This window comes from Salvelinus sp. IW2-2015, linkage group LG33 (genome assembly GCF_002910315.2).
Source record: "Salvelinus sp. IW2-2015 linkage group LG33, ASM291031v2, whole genome shotgun sequence".
Lineage (NCBI taxonomy): Eukaryota > Metazoa > Chordata > Actinopteri > Salmoniformes > Salmonidae > Salvelinus > Salvelinus sp. IW2-2015.
In genome coordinates this window covers 37,816,538-37,832,747 of record NC_036872.1, presented here as the reverse complement: position 1 = coordinate 37,832,747, position 16,210 = coordinate 37,816,538, and the positions used below count along the sequence as shown (strand labels likewise).

Here is a 16,210-nt window from a genome sequence, read left to right as displayed (position 1 = left end):
CTTAATCATTATGGCCTATATGCCAGGGTCATTCAATAATCCACCCATAGACATTGTGAAGCGACTTAGATAAAAGTCTGTCGATGTGTCCTTGAGCAAGGCACTTATCCCTAATTTGCTCCAGGGGCACCTTACTACTATGGCTGACCATGTAAAACAACACATTTCACTGCACCTATCCGATTTATATGACAATAAAACATATATATTATATATTTTAGATCGGAATAAAGAAGGACCAAGCACTAGGCTACAGCAGGTCAAGGCTTTTTACACTGTTTTGACCTTGACATTTTCAAATAAAACAATTCTTCAAAGTAATAAAAAAATCGACTACTTTTAATGATTAACTTTAAACGAAAAACGTGTGCTCTTTCTTTGCATCACGTTTGAAATCAAAATGCCACACCAATTGAAAGGGAACGTCCAATGATGCTGAATCGCACCGCCTGTAGCCACTGCCTGTTTCCTAGTCCTCGCAGAAATTGGCCCGAGCGCCAGTGGTGAGATCACGCGTCCCCCCTCTGGACACGCCCCTAAGGACCGTCGCCTTGGAAACGAGGCGTGCCCAAAGCGCTCATGTAGAAAATCTCCGATGCGATTGGCTAATGAATCGGATGACGCATTCCCATGCCATCTCTCCACGCTCATACAGTAGGAAGCCCGCTCTCCATTGTCTCAGCCCGAAAGCTGTCTCTCAAGCGAGCACGACCATTTGGGAGCTTGTGTGCATGTAAATTATTTATTGTATCAATAAAAATATGCACACTGTATAGGCTAATCTGTACTCGGGCTCAAATTCATCTTCAGACAGAAACCGGGATTTAAAGCAAGGACGATCGGTTTTAAGCGAGGGTTGACATCGGCTTTTAACTGTATCCATTTAGCTGTCTTTGAGACCCTCTGACACAGGTAAGCAGTCTCCGATCCTATTGAACATGCTAGATATTTACACCTGTGTGGACTTGTGCCCAATATTKCCGCTGGATCGTTTTTTTCCGCACCTATTTCTAAGGGTTGTTTTGCAAATTCTGGGATTGCACACACAGGCAGTCAGTGACATAGATATGGCTGCCATCTTCCTCTCTATTAGCAGTAGAGACATTATGTAATTAATATGTTAAAAACCTAACACCGGTATTACCGGTATCAGACGCCGCTATCACTAAGCCTACGATATGTTTTGCAATACATGGTTTGTTGGTCAGAAAATGCATGCACAGACTACAACATTCGTTATCTTGCATTTGTAGCACACCCCTTTAGAACGCTCGCTCTAGTACCGAATACGATACCGTTTTTTTTAGGATAGATAGAGCCGTCTCCTTGTAGCCCAGACTATACTATAGTATAGGTACAGCAGATAGAGCCGTCTCCTTGTAGCCCAGACTATACTATAGTATAGCTACAGCAGATAGAGCCGTCTCATTGTAGCCCAGACTATACTATAGTATAGCTACAGTAGATAGAGCCGTCTTCGTATAGCCTACTGTATTTGCTGTGGCTGGTGTTTCTTACATTTTTAGTTAGCGATGATAGACAGCGACTGTTCTTGCTCTGTCATGGTCGGATGATGTTTGAATTGCATCCATGATGATGCCTATGATGAGGCCATTAGCGTCCCTTTCTTATTGGTTGATGCTGCCAGCCGGTATCTAAGGTGTGTCTGCCGCTGACTCGTTCAGTCAACGTCATAAGTCGCTCTGGTGAAACTTGCTGTAAACCTTATTATACATTATAAAAATCAGTTTATTTTGGTTAATGCTGTGTTTTATAAACTTGTGGATCAAGGTTGTGATACTGTTTTTTTTTTAATGTTTTTTTTTTTACATCTTCTTGAAATCGTAAAGGTTTAATTTGTCATGTTTCTGCTTTGGACTTCAACATATTGTTCAGTCATAGCTTCCAGAGAATTGCCTATTTTTTAAAAACTGAACTTAAAGATGGACAAGTATTTCCTAAATTCCTCTTGCATCATCAGAAAGCGTAGATAGCTTAATCCCTGTCCTCGCCTATGCATCATGACACCATACAGTCAGTACCMTATAGGTATATAGGCAGTGTAAGTGTATAGTACACTACACAAATTGTAAAGAAAGGTTTCGGTGTATATATGAGAATATTTGGTATAGTAAATAGAGTGGCTGAAACGCAGCTGATGTTTTTTCCCGTAAACAAATGTCCAATCTGTCCAGTCAGTGTGTGTGATTGAGATACTGCATCAGATACAGCCTATTGTTGTATGACCAATAAAGGCTAATAATAATTAGCTAAAATAGGCTCCTGTATTTGACTCACATATGTAGTGTAACCACGTGTCTGACTCTGAAACTATCTCAGACTTCATTTCTTGTTCCTGAGTAGGCGAATTGGGAACTTGGAAAGTAGCACCGTTCTGTGATTTTTGACAAATGCGCTCGGTCTGGTCTCCACCCTGGTTTGAGTCAGTGTTTCTGTATGGGCCAGGAAGTCTTCCTCCTCTGTTGGCTTTGTCATCGTCACCACAGTACAAAGATGAAAGAGCACATCAGTTCAACTAATAGATGACGACCCTATAAAGTTGAAGGGACACTGCGGTCCAAAATAAAATACAAATACTAGCTATGTTTCTGGTCATTTGTCAACATTGCTGTTGGTGTTTCTATCCTCTCAGTGACTTTAAACATTTCGACACTAAGCTTTAGTAYTGATAGTATTTGATCTCGTACATAGGTTGCCACAAAACAAAATACTGCTCTTCTCTTCTAGGATGCCACTCTCTGTTGCCTCTGTCAGAGTTGGAGTGGGAGTATCAGTCTTTCTTTTTGTCTTTTTCTAAAGCACATTCACCGTCCCCCAACCCCAGCCCCACCATGCTGACTGGTCTGTTCCGTATGCACGGCATGCTGGTGGCCTCCCACCCCTGGGAGGTGATCGTAGGCACTGTCACCCTGACCATCTGCATGATGTCCATGAACATGTTCACCGGCAACGACCAGATCTGTGGCTGGAACTACGACTGCCCCAAAATGGAGGAGGTACGGAATCTGGATGGATGGATAATACTGTGCGGGGGTGCTGGAGGGGATACCTAGTCAGTTTCAAAAACCAAGTGTATTCAACTGAAATGTGTCCACCGCATTTAACCCAACCCCTCTGAATCGGGGGGGTGGGGGGCTGCCTTAATCGACGTCATCGGCACCCGGGGAGCAGTTGTTGTTTGGGGTTAACTGCCTTGCTCAAGGGCAGAGAGGCAGATTTTTCCACCTTGCCAGCTCGAGCATTCTAACCGGCAACCTTTCAGTTACTGTCTGAATCGCTCTTAACCGATAGGCTACCTGCCGCCTCATAGAGCCATAGACTTATGTAAGAAGGGCGGTACAGGGCTAGGAAGGATGGATTTAATAAGGGGGAGAAGGAAAGGGTTGAGGCATAGAGGGGTAAAGGGGTGAGGGGGGTGGGAGGAGGAGTGAAGGACTTTGTCGTCTCTGCACCGTATCGGGACATTCTTAGACTATAACTTGTTAGAACTATCGAGGCTACAAGGGCTCCTAGCAACCKAGCCCAGGGGCCTATACTGTAGTGTACACTTTCACCTGGTTACCATATATGGTTTGGAGGGTACGTACACGCTACTCTTTATTGAGTACAAGTAGGACAACTAACAAAAGGTAGCTTGTTCACAGTACATGAGAATGCCATTTTAACTTGAGTCAAATACATTTGATTTAAAGTGCATTTTTCATRGGTCACATGTTTTACACGTCCATCAACTTGTCTATTTTACAACATACAGTAGTTAGGCCTACTTTCTGTTCATAGTACTTTTAGTTCCTTGAGTTAATCATCAGCGTTTCCTTTAGTGATAAAAAAAAAAAAAACGACTTTTATGATTGACTTATCTCATTGATTATGTTGTCTCTGCCTCGCTTTCAGCTGGTTCTAAGCAGTGACATCATCATTCTGACCATCACACGGTGCATAGCCATCGTGTACATCTACTTCCAGTTCCAGAATCTACGGCAACTAGGTTCCAAATATATTCTTGGTGAGCATTTACTGTAAAAAATCCTGTAAATATACTGTAAAATATACTGTAAAATACACGGTCAAATGAATCTTGCAAGTGACATAAAATATATTCTAGGTCAGCATTTGTTTATACTGTAAATATTCTGTAAAGTGTAAACTTTACACTTACACTTTAAAGTCATGTAAATGTAGCGTGTTCATCTAAAGTGAAATATATTACAATATCAAAATATATTCTAGGCAAGCATTGTCATTCAGGGCAAGCAATATTCAGTTAAATATACTGTATTTTAAACGGGTCGTTCAAGCCCTAGATGCTGACTGGCTGAAAGCCGTGTTATATGAGACAATATACCACAGGTATGACACAAAACGACTTGTTTACTGTTCTAATTACAATGGTAACCTGTTTATAATAGCAATAAGGTTTGTGGTATGTGGCCAATATATCACGGCTAAGGCCTGTGTCCAGTCACTCCGCGTTGCAGAGTATAACACCCCCCCCCAGACATTACTTAAATATATACTGTACRTTTGAATCTAACCAGTTGCATTTCTTACAATATCAACTTTGTTTTTAGGTATCGCTGGACTATTCACCATATTCTCCAGCTTCGTATTCAGTACTGTCGTGATTCACTTCCTGGATAAAGAGCTCACTGGCCTCAAGTAAGTAAACCCAGAGAACWGTACAATACACAATGTTTCTGTCACTATTGATGTCGTATGTTGACTGTTCCCAAGGATCCACACATTGCTCCAGGTTTAGACACKGTTACAGTAGGCTATATACTGTTTTTCAGTGAATGTATGATAGATAAAAACATCTGATAAATGGTTTATGTTATAAGACATGTTAATACACTCTGAGCCTCTATTTTCCTCTTTGGTGTTGGATTAGTTGGCCTACTGTAATATCACCAAGATTTGTAATGGAGGTTATTTAACCATTTGTCTAATTACTATAGAGGAGTAGACAGAGAGAGGGTTTCCTGTTGACATCTACTGTTGTGCTCCGTTCAGTACTACTGTGGCTCTTCAGAAAATGTTTGAGTCTCACACACAGTCGTCCATGTTGTTCTCCAGTGAGGCCTTACCTTTCTTCCTGCTTCTGATCGACCTCTCCAAAGCATGCGCTCTCGCCAAGTACGCGCTCAGCTCTAACTCACAGGTACGTGTCACTTCATACTCCCCGTGGAAACAGTAGTAATATACAATACGTTATTTTGTTATTATACAGCTGTTATATGCTTTTGTAACAATTTTTTTTTGTGATAGCGACACTCTGTAGTAGTGACCCGTGTTGAAAAGGCTTAAAAGGATTTCATAAATCCGTTTTGATAAATGTATTAATGAATTGATTACCYGTGTAACAGGACGAGGTGCGCGACAACATCGCCCGTGGCATGGCAGTCCTGGGGCCCACGTTCACTCTTGATGCCCTGGTGGAATGCCTGGTGATCGGGGTGGGCACCATGTCAGGTATGGAAGGGAGCACGGAGCACCAGAGTCCTTATATAGTGTAGTAAATTTGACCAGAGTTGGCTGTACAGGGAATATAATATCATTTTGGATGCAGTATTCCAGGTTTGATTGATTGATGGACTGATTGATTTTCCAGGTGTACGACAGTTGGAGATCATGTGTTGTTTTGGCTGCATGTCTGTCCTGGCCAACTACTTTGTCTTCATGACGTTCTTCCCTGCCTGCGTCTCCCTGGTGCTAGAGGTAAGGGTTAACACACACACACACACAGACACTCACACAGACACACACACACACACAGCCACACAGACTCACTCACACACCACACACACACATCCACAAATACACAACACACAACACACACACACACACACACAACACACACACACACACACACACACACACAGCCACACAGACTCACACACATCCACAAATACACGACACACACAGACACCACATACACACACACATACACACACACATACACACACGACAGCCACACAGAACACACACACACACAGACACCACACACCACACAGCCACACAGACTCACACAGACACACACACATCACACACAATCCACAAATACACACACACACACACACACAGACCACACACACACACAGCACACACACACACACACACAGACACACACACAGACACACAGCCACACACACACACAGCCACACACACACAGCCACAACACACACAACACACACACACGACACACACACACACACAGACACAGACACACAGACTCACACAGACACACACACACCACACACCCACAGACCACGCACATCCATCACACGCGCACACACACACACACACAACACACACACACACAACACACACACACACACACACACACACACACACACACACATGTCAAATGAAATGGGTGTAAAATGAGAGATGTGGAAGGAAAGGAGAGCCATAGAATGAGTAGAAATCTAGACTAAATGCCTTTAAGCAACATGATGAGACAGACACTAAATGCCTTTAAGCAACATGATGAGACAGACACTAAATGCCTTTAGATGAGACAAACACTAAATGCCTTATAATGAGACAAACACTAAATGCCTTTAAGCAACACTGAGACAAACACTAAATGCCTTTAAATGAGACAAACACTAAATGCCTTTAAGCAACACTGAGACAGACACTAAATGCCTTTAAGCAACACTGAGACAAACACTAAATGCCTTTAAGCAACACTGAGACAGACTCAGTGCCTATGACAGGTTGTGTGTGTGTGTGTGTGTGTGTATATTCTGACTTGTGTGTGTGTGTGGATACTGACCTGTGTGTGTGTGTTCTCTATTCAGCTGTCCAGGGAGAGTCAGGAGGGTCACCCCATCTGGCAGCTGAGCCACTTCTCCCGCGTGATGGAGGAAGAGGAGGATAACAAGCCCAACCCTGTTACCCAGAGAGTCAAGATGATCATGGTAAGACTACACCGGTGTGTGGTGTGTGGTGTGGTGCGGTGTGTGTGTGTGGTGTGGTGTGGTGTGTGTGTGTGTGTGGTGTGTGTGTAGTGTGGTGTGGTGTGGTGTGTGTGTGTGTGTTAACGTTGCTGTTTGCTCTCCAGTCTCTGGGCCTGGTAATGGTGCACGCCCACAGCCGTTGGATCGCCGACCCTCTCTCCCTCAACTCCAACCTGGACGTCTCCCAGGTGGACTCCATGTCCCTGGACAACCATTTACCCAAGAGGATCGACCCCGAGAGACCCCTCTGGCAGTTCTACATGTCAAGGTGAGTTCTACCTGGAATTTTTATTCACTTCTGGAAATGACGAAATTTAAATGGAATTGATTCCACCCCTGGACTGTGACTTGATCAATCAGTTTCAACAGTGAAATGTAAATGTATGTGACATTTATTAAAGTACAATCCAATATTCTCTTCTGTTATTTAATCTGTTGTTTTATTCTTGTTCTCCCTCCGTCTGTTGTGTCCCCAGGTTGGCCAGCATGGATATAGAGCAGGTGATCTGTCTGGGTCTGGCCCTGCTGCTGGCCGTCAAGTACATCTTCTTTGAACAAGTAGAGCATGAGTCCACCCTGTCTCTGAAGAGCCCCCTGTCCCAGGGGCCCGACCGTGCCCCCCGCTGGAGCACAGACCAGTGCTGCAGGAAGGAGGTTGCCCCTCCCCGCCCCCCCAAGTCCCCTCAGATACCGCCACCCCCACACCCCCCGCCCTGGCTGAGGCCACCAAGGAGAGAGAGGTACGGCAGGAGGAACAAGACGTGGTGTTATGGTGGTCTGGAAAGGACTGCGAGAAATGCGTTGATGAGAAATGCAGTCGTATAAGCTGGTAGCGTAGCTAGCATACAGAAATAGATGGAGGTAGTCAGTCGTTTTTAACTAATGCAGTTAATTGGGACGATAACATGAACATGTATTGAGGTTGACATCTATACAAACATTGTACTCCAATTTTTACCTCAACAAGTGTGAAATGCACATATATACAATAGCCTAAATGTAGGTTAATTCTGCTGGGTGCAATGAGGAGATTCAGGATCTTTCCCCAGCCGTTTCCATGGCATTTCCATTGTTTTGGTCGAGTTCCATTGACCTCTTTACTGCATTCAATACATTCCTTACGGTGCTGTCTAGCTCTAGAGTAGATCTCAACAAGGTGAAACTCTCTCAGCCTTTAGGGCTTTGCTCTGAACCCGTTGGTTAACTTAATTATCGTTCCGTTCCGTCCCTCTTTTCCCCTCCTCCCCTCTCCCCCTCCCTCCTCCTCCTCACCCTAGCGAGATCCGGCGCTGCCTACCCCGACCACCGAACCCCAGCCCACCTTCCGTCTGGGCTCTATGGAGGAGGAGAGAGAGAAAGCAAGGCGGAGTGCCCCAGAGCAGAACCCTCCCAGCCAGCCTACCCTCAGACCCCAGACCATTGAGGAGTGCCTGACCATCCTGAAAACCCTGAGGTATGGTGGGATGTACACGAATAGCTATGGTCCACATGCAGCACGCACGCACACTCACATACACACACACCGTTTACAACCAGGGCTATGGTCAATTACAGTCAATTTCAGTGCAGAATGGACTGTATTACGTATGATAAGTCACTCTGGATAAGATGGACTAAATGTAATGTAATGAAATGTAATGAAATGTAATGCAGAACTGATCCCCTGTTTCACAATGTCAATCCAACGACAGTTTCTATGGTGTCCACCTGTAGGGTGTATGGTATGTCTGTGCAGTAATAACCCTTGCTACGGTCGATGGGTTTAACTATATCCCTAATGAGCTTAACTCACTTTACTCATTCACTGAGGCTCAAACCATTAGCAGGACAGTAAAGAGGACGTACAATTCAGTGACTCCATCGTCGGACGGTCACCTGATCTACCTGTGACCCAGTGGAGGTGGTGGGAGAGAGAACATAGAGCCAAGTTCCTTTCCAGCCATTACAATGAGCCCGTCCTCCTTATTTAAAGTTGTGGGGGCAATGAGGAGATTTGGGATGTTTCCCACACAGTATCTTTACCTACTGTTTCCATGCATTTCCATTGTTTTGGACCTCTTTACCACATCTATCGGAGGTAGATCAGGTGACCGTCAGACGATGGGTCACAGGTAGATCAGGTGACCGTCAGACGATGGGTCACAGGTAGATCAGGTGACCGTCAGACGCATGGGTCACAGGTAGATCAGGTGACCGTCAGACGATAGGTCACAGGTAGAATCAAGGACCGTCAGACGATAGGTCACAGGTAGATCAGGTGACCGTCAGACGATGGGTCACAGGTAGATTCAGGTGACCGTCAGACGATGGTCACAGGTAGATCAGGTGACGTTCAGACGGATGGTTCACAGGTAATCAGTGACCGTCAGACGTGGTCACAGGTAAGATCATGTGACCGTCAGACATGGTCACAGGTAGATCAAGGTGACCGCAACGATGGTCACAGGTAGAATCAGGTGACCGTCAGACGGGTGGGTCACAGGTAGATCAGGTGACCGTCAGACGATGGGTCACAGGTAGATCAGGTGACTTTAGCTACACGTGCTGTAATGTTTGTTACCCAGATGTCACTTTTCATGTCACTTTTCATGTGAATCTGTCCACGAGAGATTACATGTACTGTAACTTTAAATGTTTGCACGCAGAAAGACCACTTGGCCAGGGTTTCTGAATAATTCTGATATTTCAATGTTATTACATACATTTCTTATCACCAAGATCCATTGCATTGTATAATACTCGAGACTGTTTGAAAAGTGCTTTATACATGCATTTCATTGGGTTTCATTGCATACTGCTGTACACAGAGTGTGTGTGTGTGTTTGTATTTGAGTTGACAAAGTCTCTGTGTGTCCTCCACAGATGGGAGCCCGATTCCTGAGCGATGATGAGGTGGTGGTTCTGGTCAACTCTAAACACATCCCTTCCTACAAGCTGGAGACCATGATGGAGAGACCAGAGAGAGGGGTATCCATCCGTAGACACATGATCTCCTCCAAGCTCCCCAACTCCTCTGCCCTCTCCTCTCTGCCATACCTAGACTACGACTACTCGAAGGTGAGGATTTCTAGGCTTTTGTCTGAAGTTGTTGTGTGATTGATACAGTATGTACACCCAAAGGGCATTAAAACATCAATGCTTGATGCACAAAACAGTAATTCAGTTATTTGTTTGTATTTGCATAACCACCACACATACAGTACACAATGTAACGTTGATGGAAACTGAAAAACAATCTTTGTTGATGTTTTGGTTGCCAGGTGATGGGGACCTGCTGTGAGAATGTGATTGGATACATGCCCATTCCAGTAGGCGTGGCCGGGCCTCTTCACCTCGATGGGAAGCAGTTCCAGGTCCCCATGGCGACCACAGAAGGCTGCCTGGTGGCTAGCACCAACCGGGGCTGTCGTGCTATCTCCGTGAGTTACAGTGTTATATACTGYAATACAGCATACTGCACTAGACAATGGTAGAAGTACTGTATACCAGTAACTACATATGGAAGTATATATTAAACAGTACTACTAGGAATATTTCAGTGAAGTAGCTGTATCCAGTCTATGACCACCCTGACCTTTCCCCTTTGCCCCCTCTCCTCTCCCCCAGTTGGGTGGTGGTGCCAGCAGTCGTATCCTGGCGGATGGGATGACCCGGGGTCCTGTGATTAGGTGCCCGTCGGCCTGCCTGGCTGCAGAGGTCAAGGGCTGGCTGGAGAGCGACGACGGATTCCAGGCCATCAAGGACGCCTTCGACCACACCAGCAGGTCAGAGGTCAAACTGTCTGGAATAAAAATACTTTAGATTTAGGGGATATTGAGGAGGAGTGTCTCAGTTATAGAAATAGAATATTAGGTTGAGTCTGTTATATAGAATGTGGGTGGAGTCTTTATATAGAATGTGGTTGGAATCTGTTATATAGAATGTGGGTGGAGTCTGTATATAGAATGTGGGTGGAGTCTGATATATAGATGTGGGTGGATTCGTTATATAAATGGGGTGGTCTGTTATATAGAGTGTGGGTGGAATCTGTTATATAGAATGTGGGTGGGGTCTGATATATAGAATGTGGGTGGAGTCTGATATATAGAATGTGGGTGGAGTCTGATATATAGAAGTGGGTGGAATCTGTTATATGAATGTGGGTGGGTCTGTTATATAGAGTGTGGGTGATCTGTTATATAGAATGGGGCTTTATATAGGTAGTGGGTGGAGTCTGTTATTATAGAAATATATTATTTATGATAGAAATGGAATTATTTTATAGCTCGGTCCACTCTATAGTTCTATTTCTATGGTCACATTTGAAAACAGTTGTGAAGAGAGAAGACTGATGGCCTCGTCTTTTGGTTGTGTTTCCAGGTTTGCTCGTCTGCAGAAGTCATGATTGGTCTCGCTGGTAGAAACCTTTACATCCGCTTCCAGTCCAGAACAGGAGACGCCATGGGAATGAACATGATCTTCTAAGGTGTGTGTGCGTGCATACTGCGAGCGAATGTGTGCGTTAGACATGTAATGTGTGTGACTATCATGTGTCATGTTAATTAGCTGGTTATTGTCTCCCGGTGTGTGTTGTCCTGTATATGACCTGTGTGTGTGTGTGTGTTGCTCTGTTGTGTGTGTGTGTGCTCTGTATATGTCCTGTGTGTGTGTGTGTGTGTGTGTGTTGCTCTGTATATGTCCTGTGTTGTGTGTGTGTGTGTGTGTGTGTGTGTGTGTGTGTTGTGTGTGTGTGTGTGTGTGTGTGTGTTTGCTCTGTATAGTCCTGTGTGTGTGTGTGTGTGTGTGTTGCTCGTTATATGTCCTGTGTGTGTGTGTGTGTTGCTTCTTGTATATGTCCTGTGTGTGTGTGTGTGTGTGTGTGTGTGTTGTGTGTGTGTGTGTGGGTGTGTGTGTGTGGTGTGTGTGATTGCTCCTTATATGTCCTGTGTGTGTGTGTGTGTCTGTGTGTGTTGCTCTTGTGTGTAACCAGCATTGTGTCTCTATCTCGTCAGGGAACAGAGCAGGCTCTGGCCAGGTTACAGGAGCAGTATCCTGAGCTGGTGGTTCTGGCAGTCAGTGGGAACTACTGCACCGACAAGAAGCCTGCAGCCATCAACTGGATCGAGGGCCGGGGAAAGTCTGCTGTGTGCGAGGCCACCATCCCAGCTAAAGTGGTCAGAGAGGTACACCACTTTATACARTTGAAGCTTGTTTTCTTTTTTTCATTCAAAATGTAATATTGATCTTCATTCCAGACCTAGGGCAAGTACATATGTCGTATTTGAAAGTATTTGAGGTGTGCTTAATTTAGCTAAGAGTTTGCACTCTATGGGAAATTCCATTGGTTCTATTGAACCAGTCAAACTACATCAAGCAAAGCTCAAATATTTGACATTATGTATTTGACCCATGTCCGAGCCGATCTACACCCTGTGTTTCTATGTCCGAGCCGATCTATGCACCGTGTTTCTATGTCTGAGCCGATCTATGCACGGCGTTTCTATGTCCGAGCCGATTTATGCACGGCGTTTCTATGTCCGAGCCGATCTATGCACCGCGTTTCTATGTCCGAGCCGATCTATGCACCGTGTTTCTATGTCCGAGCCGATCTATGCACCGTGTTTCTATGTCCGAGCCGATCTATGCTTTGTGTTTCTATGTCTTGAGTGTATTTTCCCTGTCTATCTACCAGGTGTTGAAGACCAGCACTGAAGCCCTGGTTGATGTCAACATTAACAAGAACCTAGTAGGATCAGCCATGGCTGGAAGCATCGGCGGCTACAATGCCCACGCAGCCAACCTAGTGGCGGCCATCTACATCGCCTGTGGCCAGGTAAAAGAAGTACAGGATCTGTCTTTTCAAACGGGGATAGTTTAGCCTCATTGGATAAATGTTTAAAGTAGGAAGAATTGTACATGTATTTTGTTACATAATGTACATGGAGATATTAACATAGCTTTTTAGTCCTGAACTATAAAGCTATGTTTAATGTGTTAGGACTAGGCTAAATCTGGGTATGGGAAACCTGCCCTATAAATGCTTTTAAATCCAGGAATATGTGTAAACTTTTCGTCGGGGCACTAACCGAGCCACCTATYTCTTTTAGGACCCAGCCCAGACGGTGGGTAGCAGTAACTGCATCACTCTGATGGAGACGTCAGGGCCTACAGGAGAAGACCTCTACATCAGCTGTACCATGCCCTCCATAGAGTTGGGTACTGTAGGAGGAGGAACCATCCTGGCACCACAGCAAGCCTGTCTGCAGGTAGGAACACACACACACACACACACAAAACAGTATCTAGACTAGACTACAATATTATATAGATGGGAATATTAATGTATTGTGTACATGAGTGTTTCATTCCATAAAAGAACCTCATAGCAGACATACATTTATCTATGAATAATGTGTGAAAAGTATAAGCAAAACATTAAAAGCTCTACATAAATACACAGTAAATAGTTGTCTGCTGCAGAAGATCACTGTCCAATCAGTAAATAGTTGTCTGCTGCAGAAGATCACTGTCCAATCAGTAAATAGTTGTGTCTGCTGCAGAAGATCACTGTCCAATCAGTAAATAGTTGTGTCTGCTACAGAAGATCACTGTCCAATCAGTAAATAGTTGTGTCTGCTGCAGAAGATCACTGTCCAATCAGTGAGTGTGAGATGTCTTCATGTGATTCCACTCCCACTGTGTTGCTGTAGATGCTGGGGGTACAAGGTGCTAGTCAGGAGTGCCCTGGGGAGAACGCCAGGCAGCTGGCCAGGGTGGTGTGTGGCACGGTGTTGGCCGGTGAGCTGTCGCTCATGGCTGCCCTCGCCGCCGGGCACCTCGTCAAGAGTCACATGACCCACAACAGGTGAGGGTTAGGGATAGTGTGACGAGCGGTCTGTGGAGATGTAGCGATACAAATGGTTTTAATTGAAGTAGATAAAAGTGTGTCAGATCTCCACTCTACAGCGCCTTCGGAAAGTATTCAGACCTCTTGACTTTTTCCACATTTTGTTACGTTACAGCCTTATCCTAAAATGGATTACATATTTTTTCTCCCCTCATCAATCTGCACACAATACCCCATAATGACATCACAATACCCCATAATGACATCACAATACCCCATAATGACATCACAATACCCCATAATGACATCACAATACCCCATAATGACAATGCAAAAACATAAATTGAAATATTTGCAAATTTATATCAAAATATTAAAAAAATTAAATATGACATTTACATAAGTATTCAGACCCTTTACTCAGTACTTTGTTGAAGCACCTTTGGCAGCGATTACAGCCTTGAATCTTCTTGGGTATGACGCTACAAGCTTGGCACACCTGTATTTGGGGAGTTTCTCCCATTCTTCTCTGCAGATCCTCTCAACCTCATTATGGGGTATTGTGTGTAGATTAATTTAATACATTTTAGAAGAAGACAAAACAAAATAACGTAACAAAATATGGAGAAAGTGAAGGGGTCTGAATAGTTTCCGAATGCACTATAGCTTAAATGTATCAATACTTTCTGTCATGTTTATTATGTCGTGTTTGTTAATTATTTTCTACAGGTCCAAGGTAAACCTGCAGGAAACAACCCCAGGCACCTGTACCAAGAAGGCATCTTGAGATGTTATGGATCATCATGGTTCTCTGGGTGTTGGGGTTTCGAGAGGAGAGAGAGAGCCTGAGACCAACCCAACAACCGAGGACTTCTCTTCCCAGCACAATAGAAGGGCTAAGTCCCAAATGGCACCTTGTTTACATTGATAGGGCTCTAGTCAAAAGAAGGGCACTAAAAAGGAAATATGATGCCATTTTGAACACAGCCARGAACAAGGAGCATCATGTCTGGACAGAAACACAGATACATATTGCATATTTAACACTATTTCATCATGTTTTTTGAAAAACATACTGTGGTCATTCAATGTGTTTTCCTCCTCTAACATCAGTGTACTTATCATCATGCCTCATTGTGCTGGAAAGTGGAAACACAACGTCTGAAATCAGACAGATTTTCCCTCTCTGGAGTATTTTTGTATCGTGAATGAACTTTTTATTTTTTACTTTAAAGCAGTCGACTATGAAGACTTACTCATCACTGACATGTATATGTTAGCACCAGGCTTTGTTTTTTTTATTATGCTTGGGTTGAAGGTTCGATGCCCGAAGCATTTTACTGGGTAGCTAAGAGTTGAGTATAGCCACAGCAGAAGTGTGACACAACGGTGTAGAGCTCTGTTAGCCTGGTCCCAGATCTGTTTGTGCTCTTGTCTAACTGTATTGTCATTGCCAAGCATGTTTAGCATGACAATTCCATACGGAGTTGGCAAGAGAGCAGAACCAGACTGGCACCCAGGCTGGAGTTCTGTACCGTAACAGAACTCAAATTATAGATTGGCAAATGTCTTCAAAGAAACAACGACATTCAACGAAAGCTGGAGATTGTAAATGTGGAAAAAAAGTATACCCAAACGTCTTGATTAATGTACTTGCAAATTGTTTTAATTGCCAAATACAGCCTTCGTAACCTAGAAAAAGTAGTTCCCTAAAAACAAAGCTTTAGCCTATTTCTCTTATAAGAACTTGAGTTGTAAACAGTGTGTAATGCTAGGGAGAAAATGTAAAGAGACATTTAGCACTTGTTAAGGTTCGAGAGACACTGGTGTGTACGCAGATGAAGGTGCCATAATAAGCGATGACGTTGGCTTTAGTGGGTAGATGGGCCGTTGTTACTGTGGAAAAGAACAATGTGAACAAGTGGCACTGACTGTACACGCAAGACAACTAACCGGTTTGGCTTCAAATGTCTGCCACTCATAAAAATGGATGCGGCCTCCTGTGTAACGAGCGACAGTATGTACACTATGTTCTGATTCAAACCCATGTCTTTGGATGGTCAGAAACGGCTGTTTTAAACCCATGTCTTTGGATGGTCAGAAACGGCTGTTTTAAACCCATGTCTTTGGATGGTCAGAAACGGCTGTTTTAAACCCATGTCTTTGGATGGTCAGAAACGGCTGTTTTAAACCCATGTCTTTGGATGGTCAGAAACGGTGGGGAAAGGGAAACCATTCATGGTTGATTGTGTGAGTCACAGACTGCTGGTTTGTCCACATTTCTAATGGCGAATGTGGAGATCTGATCTGAGCATTATACTTCTTTAGTCAATAATGCACATATATTTTGTAATAAAAAAAGGGAATTTACAATAAAAATGTTCAATAGAAAACAAAG

The 16,210-nt window shown here is 44.0% G+C and overlaps 1 protein-coding gene across 1 annotated transcript; it reads left to right on the top strand.

Moving 5' to 3' along the window:
• Positions 1-715: 715 nt before the first annotated feature.
• On the top strand, positions 716-15,181 carry LOC111957595 (3-hydroxy-3-methylglutaryl-coenzyme A reductase-like). Its single transcript, XM_070436913.1, is given in 22 exon segments — positions 716-912; positions 2,821-3,017; positions 3,916-4,027; positions 4,593-4,680; positions 5,098-5,182; positions 5,388-5,493; positions 5,633-5,739; positions 6,828-6,947; positions 7,091-7,254; positions 7,463-7,668; positions 7,671-7,726; positions 8,264-8,444; positions 9,820-10,043; positions 10,247-10,405; positions 10,593-10,750; positions 11,346-11,362; positions 11,365-11,453; positions 11,978-12,148; positions 12,658-12,798; positions 13,073-13,231; positions 13,676-13,830; positions 14,542-15,181. Coding segments are annotated over 21 exon segments (2,721 nt in total). The 5' UTR covers positions 716-912; positions 2,821-2,852; the 3' UTR covers positions 14,600-15,181.
• The last annotated feature ends 1,029 nt before the right edge of the window (positions 15,182-16,210 follow it).